This window comes from Gekko japonicus, unplaced genomic scaffold (assembly GCF_001447785.1).
Source record: "Gekko japonicus isolate JY-2015 unplaced genomic scaffold, Gekko_japonicus_V1.1 scaffold21, whole genome shotgun sequence".
Taxonomy (NCBI): domain Eukaryota; kingdom Metazoa; phylum Chordata; class Lepidosauria; order Squamata; family Gekkonidae; genus Gekko; species Gekko japonicus.
This window is the reverse complement of record NW_015173122.1, coordinates 2,063,125-2,073,060: the sequence shown is the minus strand read 5'-3', so window position 1 is coordinate 2,073,060 and position 9,936 is coordinate 2,063,125. Positions and strand designations below refer to the sequence as shown.

The window sequence follows — 9,936 nt, the reverse complement described above, 5'->3', positions numbered from 1 at the left end:
GGCCGCCCCAATCTCTTTTTCAGTGCTTCACCACAGAGGCAGCCCTCCATACCAGGACTTCCTTTCACTCCAAAGTGGTTGGGATGTGTCAGGCCCAGCGCACCGGCACTGTGGGGTACGTAGCGCTTGCCCACTGGAGAGGAAAAGGCGGCGGGGGGGGGGAGACACAAAAAGAAGGCTCAGGCACGCACGCACAGCGCAAGACGAGAAGGACGCCTTGCCGGGTTCCCATCCCCCGCCGCTGCGCCTGCCCCTCTTGCTTCTCCGGTGACTCAGGGAAGCTGGGAGTCCCCCTCCTGGCGGCGGGGGCTGTGCCGGAACACGTTGAGGACTTGTCATAGAGCTTGCAAAAAAAGTCCAGCGGTAATCTCAGCTTTTGATTTATTTATTTTTACTGCATATTTTCTTGGGACAGACGATTTTTTAAAAGAAGTCACCAGGTCTTTAGTTTAGACAGAATCACACTGTTGGCCCAGTCATCGCTGTGTATTACGATCAGGGGTCATTTTGTAGAAAAAGAGGTGCAGGAGCTCATTAGCATAACTCATTAGCATAACTTATTTGCATATGCCACACCCCCTGACATCACCGGAAGTGTGTCAGAAGGCAACACCCACCGCTCAGGCTCCACTGGATTGTTTTGGATTGCTAGCTATTAGGTGGGGGGGGGTGCAGATCTGTCCTCACAGAGGAGGGAGAGCTTGTACCTGAATAAAACTTGGTCTTAAAGGTGCCACTGGACTGTTTTGGACCAGGGGCCAGGGAGAGCTCTGCAACTTACCTGGCTGCTTCTTGCTCTGACTGAGGGCTGCTGGGAGCAGGGGGTGGGGCTTGTTGCATGTGCCCACCCCCTAGGCTCTTTACTGCCGGAGCTCCGCTCCTGTGCGCTCCTGCAGGAAATGACCCCTGGGGTTGCCGACTCCGGGTTTGGAAATACCTGGACATTTCAGGGTGGAACCTGGGAGAGTGGGGTTTAGGCAGGGGAGGGGCCTTGGTAAGATATCACACCATGCAGTCCACCTTCCAGCGCAGCCATTTTCTCCAGGAGAAGTGGAATAAGTGTTTTAAATAAATAAATCATAAATAAATAAGTGATGTATGTGGTCTGGAGGTCAGTCGTGATTCTGGGAAATCTCCAGCCCCCACCTGGAGGTTGGCAACCCTAGCTGGGTTTTAGATGTGATGATGAAGAAGAAGAAGAAGAGATTGGATTTAAACCCCACCCGTCGCTCAGAGTCTCAGAGCAGCTTACAGTCTCCATTCCCTTCCCCTCACCAGAACAGACACCCTGTGAAGTAGGTGGGGCTGAGAGAGCACTGAGAGAACAGCTCCGAGAGAACTGTGACTGACCCAAGGTCACCCAGCTGGCTGCATGTGGAGGAGTGGAATCAAACCCGGTTCTCCAGATTAGAGTCCGGCCACTTAACTGCTACGCCAAACTGGCACAAGTCCAGCCATGTTCCATTGAAAAGGGCCTCTGGAAAGGTGCTGGCAGAACATGAAAGCAGTGGCCCAGCCTCAGTAGTTTCTCCCTAGCACCTGGTGTTCGTAAGTAGACTGCCCCTGAACATGGAGGTTCCATTTCATGATCAGTAGTCTCTGTGACTTGGGTCCCACTAAGACACCCCACCAAGACCTCAATTCCTGAAGTCATTGATGGGGCCTTGTCCCAAACCAGTTGCCAGTGAGTGTTGCTGGGAGGCCCTAAAGTCTGGTGAGGGAGACACACCTTGGCTTGAGGTCCAAGACCAGCCTCGGGAGCATCATTGGCAAGAGTCCTCCTGGCCGAGAAAGCCCTAAAGTCCGTTCACACATGAAGCTGCCTTACAGTGAATCGGACCCTGGGTCCATCAAGGTCTGTATTGTCTACTCAGACTCTGGGTCTTTCACATCCCCTGTGACCTGTTGAACTGGAGATGCCAGGGACTGAACTTGGGACCTTCTGCATATCGAGCAGAGGCTCTTCCACTGAGCCAGGGTCCGGCTGGCTGCTTTTCGCCTTCTGCTTCTGGGAACGGCTCTTCTGTCCTCCCAAGACAAGCTGATCAGGTTGATGTTTTTTACTCAGCAGGTTTAAGATATCCAAGATCATCGTGGTGGGCGACCTCTCGGTGGGCAAAACCTGTCTGATCAACAGGTAACCCCCTGGGCGGTTTGGGGCGGGGAGCTCAGAGGGAGACCTTTGAATGTCAGTGGGGCAGGGAGGGAGGGGGCTGGAGGATTCCTCTTGTCTGCGAGAGAACTGAGAGGCCAGCCTGGGCCTAAACCTCCTTGCTTGCGGGGCTGAGGCATTCAGTCTCCTTGGCCTGGCCTCCTACGCCCCTTCATGAATTGATTTTCTAAATGTTTAGAAGAAGAAGAAGAAGAGATTGGATTTATACCCCGCCCTTCACTTGGAGTCTCAGAGGGGCTTACAAACTCCTTTCCCTTCCCCTCCCCACAACAGACACCCTGTGAGGCAGGTGGGGCTGAGAGAACTCTGACACAGACTGCTCTTTTTCCAGGACAGCTGTGCCAGAGCTTGTGACTGACCCAAGGTCACATCAGCAGGTGCAAGTGGAGGAGTGGGGAATCAAACCCGGTTCTCCCAGATTAGAGTCCGTGCACTTAACCACTACACCAAACTGGCTCTCAGTTTAGCGCTGGCTTTCTAAAGCAACATCAATCAGTTGCGAAACAGTATACACAAACCATTATGCTAAGTTTTAAAAAGCTAAGTTTTAATCGCGGTATAAGCTTCCGTGTACAAGCACACTTCCTCAGATACAGTGGGTATGTGGAAGTGTGCGTGCACACGAAAGCTTATACCCAGAATTAAACTTTGTTGGCCTTAATGGTGCCCCACTGGACTCAGACTTTGTCCTGTTGCTTCAGACCAACACGGCCACCCACCTGAATCTATCTGAAGAAGTGTGCATGCCCACAAAAACATATACCCAGAATTAAACTTTGTTGGTCTTAAAGATGCCACTGGACTCGAACTCTGTTCTGCTGCTTCAGACCAACAGGGCTACCTTACCCGGATCCATCATTTAAAAAAAGAGACTGACTAAAACCCTTGAATAAGAAATCAGTTTTTAAAAATTCAAAAATAATTTTTTTATAGCCATATGAGCTAGAAACTTGGATGGGGCAGGAAAGCAGGGGGTGGCTCTTTCGGGCAGTCCTGAATAATTGGGTGAGCAGAAGCCGAATTCCAGGGTCTCATCTTCTCTTTTGTCTCCCCAGGTTTTGCAAAGACTCCTTCGACAAAAACTACAAGGCCACCATTGGAGTGGACTTTGAGATGGAACGCTTTGAGGTGTTGGGGGTCCCGTTTAGCCTGCAGCTGTGAGTATGGAAACCTTTGCCCGCTTTGGGCACCTCTCCTGGGGGCCTTCTTGCCACGGGGAGACCATCCCGACTGCTGCAGCCCCTCGTGGGGCTTTGAGCTAATGGGCTGCGTCTTCACCCTGCGACAGGTGGGATACGGCTGGCCAGGAACGCTTCAAGTGCATTGCGTCCACCTACTACCGAGGAGCACAAGGTGAGGTGCCAGCAGAGAGATTCGTGTGTGTGTGTGTTTAATTGATTCCTGGCTCATGCTTAGAGATTTGCCTAAAACTGCTGCTCAGCTCAGTCAAATGGCTGTGAAAATAGTTTGTATGTTTACTGAGGGATACATAGCTGGCTGGAGGGGACCAAAAGGTCTTCCGAAGAAAAAGAAGAGCTGATTTTTATACTCCGCTTTTCTGTAGCCGAAGAGGTCCCAGAGCGGCTTACAACTGCCTTCCCTTCCTCTCCCCACAACAGTCACCTTGTGAGGTAGTTGGGGCTGAGAGAGTTCTGATGGAACTGGGAGTGGCCCAAGGTCATCCAGCTGGCTTCATGTGGAGGAGGGGGGGGAATCAAGCCTTGTTCTCCAGATTAGAGCCCACGGCTCTTAAGTGCTACACCACCAAAGAGTGAGTCCTGGTGACTGTCTTCTCCATGAGGGGCAGAGAAGACCCACAAGTACGCATGAGGCTGCCTTAAACTGGTCCATCAGGGTCAATATTGTCTACTCAGACTGGCAGCAGCTCTACAGTTTGGTGTAGTGGTTAAGTGTGCGGACTCTAATCTGGGAGAACCGGGTTTGATTCCCCACTCCTCCACTTGCACCTGGCTGGATGACCTCGGGCAAGCCATAGTTCTGGCACAGCTGTTCTTGAAAAAGAGCCGTTTCTGTCAGAGCTTTCTTGGCCCCACCTCCCTCACAGGGTATCTGTTGTGGGCAGTGTTCCCTCTAAGCTGAGTTAGTGTGAGCTAGCTCAGTTTTTTAGCCTCTGGCTCACACATTTTGGTCTTAGCTCAGGAAGGACGGATCCAGAGCAAACTAATTTATGCAGCAACCCAATCGCTTGCTCACAACTTTCATGCCAGCAGCTCACAAAGTAGAATTTTTGCTCACAAGACTCCACAGCTTAGAGGGAACATTGGTTGTGGGGGAGGGGAAGGGAAAGGAGTTTGTAAGCCGCTATGAGACACCTTTGGGTAGTGAAGGGCAGGGTATAGATCCAATCTCTTCTTCTCTCTGAGCCCCACCTACCTCACAGGGTGGCTGTTGTGGGGAGGGGAAGGGAAAGGAGTTTGTGAGCCGCTCTGAGACTCCTTTGGGTAGTAAAGGGCCATGGGGTATAACTCCAATCTCTTCTCTCTCAGCCCCACCTACCTCACAGGGTGGCTGTTGTGGGGAGGGGAAGGGAAAGGAGTTTGTGAGCCGCTCTGAGACTCCTTTGGGTAGTGAAGGGCCATGGGGTATAAATCCAATCTCTTCTTCTCTCTCAGCCCCACCTCCCTCACAGGGTGTCTGTTGTGGGGAGGGGGAGGGAAAGGAGTTTGTAAGCTGCTCTGAGACTCCTTTGGGTAGTGAAGGGCCATGGGGTATAAATCCAATCTCTTCTTCTCTCTCAGCCCCACCTCCCTCACAGGGTGTCTGTTGTGGGGAGGGGGAGGGAAAGGAGTTTGTAAGCTGCTCTGAGACTCCTTTGGGTAGTGAAGGGCCATGGGGTATAAATCCAATCTCTTCTTCTCTCTCAGCCCCACCTCCCTCACAGGGTGTCTGTTGTGGGGAGGGGGAGGGAAAGGAGTTTGTAAGCTGCTCTGAGTCTCCTCTGGGTAGTGAAGGGCCATGGGGTATAAATCCAATCTCTTCTTCTCTCTCAGCCCTACCTACCTCACAGGGTGTCTGTTGTGGGGAGGGGGAGGGAAAGGAGTTTATAAGCCGCTCTGAGACTCCTTTGGGTAGTGAAGGGTGGGGTGTAAATCCAGTCTCTTCTTCTGCAGCATGTCAGGTGGAGGTCTTTTGCATCATTTACCACCTGATCCTTAACTGAGGATGCCGGAGATTGAGCCTGGGACCTTCTACAAACCAGGCAAATGTTCCACCACTGAGCCACGGCCCCTCCCAGTTCTACCTAGACAATGGCCCTGGAGGGACAGGAGGCTGCCGAGTAAGGAGACAGTGTGGGGGAGGAGTCCTTTTGCTTGGCAAGTTGAGGAGGAGGAGGAGGATTGAGACCAGAGGGACAACAGGGAGACGTCTGGACAGGTCACACAGCTCCTTAATGCTTGGGGGCGGCTGCGGCTCAGCGGCAGAGCATCTGCTTGGCATGCAGAAGGTCCCAGGCTCAATCCCTGTGTATCCAATTAAAGGATCTGGCAGGAGGTGACGTGAAAGACCTTTAGCTGAGACCCTGGAGAGCTGCTGCCAGTCTAAGTAGACGGCACTGACCTCGATGGACCAATAGTCCGATTCAGCATAAGGCCGCTTCATGCGTCATGCGTCCTTCAGGAGGAGGGGGCTCCATGACAGAGCGTCTGCTTGGAAGGTAGAAGGTCCCAGGTTCAACCCCGGCATCTCCAGTTAAAAGGAGGAGATAGTAGGTGATGTGAAAGACTTCCGCCTGAGCCCTTGCCGGTCTTTCCCTATGAAGGAAGGTTAAAACGCTTGGGGCTCTTTAGCTTGGAGAAATGACAGCTGAGGGGTGACATGGAGGTTTATAAGATGATGCATGGGACAGAGCGGTTAGAGAAAGAAGTACTTTTCTCCCTTTCTCACAGTACAAGAACTTGTGGGCACTCCATGAAATTGCTGAGCGGTCGGGTTAGAACAGATCAAAAGAAGTACTTCTTCACCCAAAGAGTGATTAACACATGGAATTCACTGCCACAGGAGGTGGTGGCAGCTACAAGCATGGACAGCTTCAAGAGGGAATTAGATAGGCATATGGAGCAGAGGTCCATCAGTGGCTGTTAGCCACAAGATATAGATAGGAACTACAGGCTGGGGCAAGTGATGCTCTGTATTCTTGGTGTTTGGGAGGGGCAACAGTGGTAGGGCTTCTAACGTCCTGGCCCCACTGCTGGACCTCCTGATGGCACCTGGTATTTTTGGCCACCGTGTGACAGAGTGTTGGACTAGATGGGCCATTGGCCTGATCCAACATTGGCTTCTCTGATGTTCTTATGAGTAGACAGTGCTGAACTTGATGGATTGGTGGTCTGATTCTGGTGTTCATGTGTGTGTACTTTAATTTTTCCTTTGCCGCAAGTGCAGTCAACAGGTCTTTGCTTGCTCAACGTTTTGTTTTCTTTGGGAATCAGTAACATTAATAAGCTAAGAAACAGTTAAAAAATTCAACGTGTGCGGTTGCTGTTCTTTCCACTCCTGCTTAGATGCTGAGTTTGGTATATGCAAACTAGAGAAGAAAGAGGGAGATCTCCTGGGCAAGGCTCCCTCTAAGCTGTGGAGTCCTGTGAGCAAAAATTCTACCTTGTCAGCTACTGGCATTAAAGTTGTGAGCGAGCAATTTGGCTACTGCATAAATTGGTTTGCTCTGGAGCCATCCTTCCTGAGCTAGGACAAAAGTGTGAGCTGGAGGCTAAAAAACTGTGAGCTAGCTCACACTAACTCAGCTTAGAGGGAACACTGGTCCTGAGGAAGGTAAGAATGACTCATTGATTCCGTGGCTCAGCTTGCACGTGTATAAGTGTATAAAGATAATAGTGTTACCTAATAAGTTTAAGTAATAGATGAAAGATGAAATGGAAAACAAAAAATATGGGAGGGAGGTTGGAGCACTGCGGGAAGCCAGAAGAGGGGGAGGATAGGGGTAGAAAAGGATATAAACTGACTGAATGAATGTTATATTGTTTGATTTGATATTATATCCTAATAAAATTCTTTTCAAAAAAAAAAAAATCACACATGCACCCCAATCCCATGTTATCCATGGGCCAGGGACAGAGTATGCTGTATCCCTCTGGAAATATGTCCCTCACCTGTGATGCCCCCATTTCTGTTTCTGCAGCCATCATTCTTGTATTTGACGTGAACGACGGGCCGTTCTTGACCCCGCCAGGTGCGGGGTCTCTGGGGGGGGGGGGGATGTGGGATGCTGACTGAAATCCTGGGTATGGTGCAATGTTCCCTCTAAGCTGAGTTAGTGTGAGCTAGCTCACAGTTTTTTAGCCTCCGGCTCACGCATTTTTGTCTTAGCTCAGGAAGGATGGCTCCAGAGCAAACTAATTTATGCAGTAGTCAAACTGCTTGCTCACAACTTTAATGCCAGTAGCTCACAAAGTAGAATTTTTGCTCACAAGACTCCACAGCTTAGAGGAAACCTTGGTATGGTGGGAAATGCGTTGAGGAGAAGCGGAGCAGGCTTGTTGTTACAAGTCTGACTGGACCAATTTTCTCTCTAGGCTGTGGAGTCTTGTGAGCCAAAATTCTCCTTTGTGGGCTACCGGCATTAAAGTTGTGAGTGAGCAATTTGGCTGCTGCATAAATTAGCTTGCTCTGGAGCCCTCCTTCCTGAGCTAAGACACAAATGGGTGAGCCGGAGGCTAAAAAAATGTGAGCTAGCTCACACTAACTCAGCTTAGAGGGACATTGGCTCTGGACTCATTTCTTTTCCAGAAGTCAATACAAATGAGAATTAGTGAGAAATCCAAGTTGATTACTTCACAGCTTGGCTGGGTTTTAGAGCCCTTTTATCCCCCCCCCCCCGGCACCCTCCCTCACTGAGGAAATTCATTTATTTGGAATGCCAGTTCAAAGCAAATAATGGTTTTTCCAAGCAAGTTATAGTTAGGGTTGTCTCTATATTCTGAAAATTAATAAAAACCCTTGGAGGATGAGAAAGATCCAGCGTATTGTTGTTATAATATTAAAGGCTGTAAAACATTTTGTTGCCTTTTGAAGCATGGCTAAGTTCTTTCTTCCCCACCCCCCCGCACCACCTTGAGTATTTATTTAGAAAGATAACTTAAAACTTGACTTGGAAACATGCTTGTTTCTCCCAGTTTGGTGTAGTGGTTAGGAGCGCGGACTGGGAGAACTGGGTTTGATTCCCCACGCCTCCACATGGCAGCTGCTGGTGTGACCTTGGGTCAGTCACAAGTTCTTTCAGATCTGTTCGCTCAAGAGCAGTTCTCGAGAGAGCTTTCTCAGCCCCACCTCCCTCACAGGATGTCTGTTATGGGGAAGGGAAGGGACAGGAGTTTGTAAGCTGCTCTGAGCCTCCTTCGGGTAGTGAAGGGTGGGGTATAAATCCAATCTCCTCTTCTTCTTCTTCTTGCAGGCAGTGGCTGGCAGATGCCCTGAAAGAGAACGATCCTTCCAGCGCCATCCTCTTCTTAGTGGGCACCAAGAAGGATCTCAGTGTAAGAGGGCAGGGGGCAAAGAGGACACCCCCCCCCCGCTGCAACCCAGCATGCAGGATTCTTAGGGCATGAGCCCTAATTGGTCCTGAGCAATGTTCCCTCTAAGCTGTGGAGTCTTGTGAGCAAAAAATTCTACTTTGTGAGCTACTGGCATCAAAGTTGTGAGCAAGCGATTTGGCTACTGCATAAATTAGGTTACTCTGGAGCCCTCCTTCCTGAGCTGAGACAAGAATGTGTGTGCTGGAGGCTGAAAGACTGTGAGCTGGCTCACACTAACTCAGCTTAGAGGGAACACTGATCCTGAGTAAGGGAAGAATGACTCATTGATTCCTGTTTGTCTCTTGCCTTGAAAATCCTCTGGGATTTCCACAACTTGGCTGTGACTTGATGGCCCTGGATGGCACTTTACACACATGCCCAGTGTCATGCAGCCCAGGCTATCCTATGCTTACCCAATCTTGGAAGCTAAGCAGGGTTGGCTCTGGTTGGTCCTTGGACAGGAAATCACTGGAGAAGTCCAGAGTTGCTACACAGAGGTCCCGGTCACACGGGCAGGAAAATGCGGGGGGGAAACGTGACTGTTAGCCCCGGAGCTAAAAACCGTGCGGTTGCTTGAGCAGACCTACTGATGGAGGTCCCGTGGTAGGGGGGAGGTGCCGATCACTCCACAGTCATGCGGCGCGGCAAAGAAGCGGGGCGCGGGGCAAACGGGATTGGTTTTTTTTAAAAACCTCAAATGTGCGCATGCTCCCTTGGGTGCTTGTGCGCATCCGTGGAGACTTGGGGGGGGGGGAACCTTTTTCCGAGGGGACATGGGCGGGCGCCGGAACTACCACCGGAAACGCGATCAGACGCTCGCCCTTGCCCCGCGGTTTCAGGAAACTAGTACCTCCGAGGTACTAGTTTTTTACCGTGCATCTTCCGTGGGAAGCCTCGGGTTCGCCACAGGAGCTCGACGCTTCCCAGATGTGGCGGTGAGATCGCGCCCGGAAAGTCCGCCTATCTTCCGTCCCTCTAGCATGCCTATTGCTCCGTGTGACCACAGCCTGATTTATGCAGGAGCCAAATCACTCGCTCACACAACTTCCGTGTCAGTAGCTGACAAAGTAGAAGTTTTGCTCACAAGACTCCACCGCTTAGAGGGAGCATTGGTCAGGTGACGTGAGAGACCTCTGCCTGAGACCCTGGAGAGCCCCTGCCAGTCTGAACAGACAATGCTGACCTAGATGGGGCCAGGGGTCTGAGTCAGTA

At 50.9% G+C, this 9,936-nt stretch overlaps 1 protein-coding gene across 1 annotated transcript in view; it reads left to right on the top strand.

Moving 5' to 3' along the window:
* RAB34 (RAB34, member RAS oncogene family) overlaps window positions 1–9,936 on the top strand; it is a 21,859-nt gene that overhangs the window by 6,755 nt on the left and 5,168 nt on the right. Inside the window, exons 3-8 of the mRNA XM_015421878.1 lie at window positions 24–115; window positions 2,072–2,137; window positions 3,229–3,330; window positions 3,462–3,526; window positions 7,332–7,361; window positions 8,582–8,685. Coding sequence (XP_015277364.1) covers window positions 24–115; window positions 2,072–2,137; window positions 3,229–3,330; window positions 3,462–3,526; window positions 7,332–7,361; window positions 8,582–8,685 — 459 coding nt within the window. The remainder of the gene's footprint in view (window positions 1–23; window positions 116–2,071; window positions 2,138–3,228; window positions 3,331–3,461; window positions 3,527–7,331; window positions 7,362–8,581; window positions 8,686–9,936) is intronic.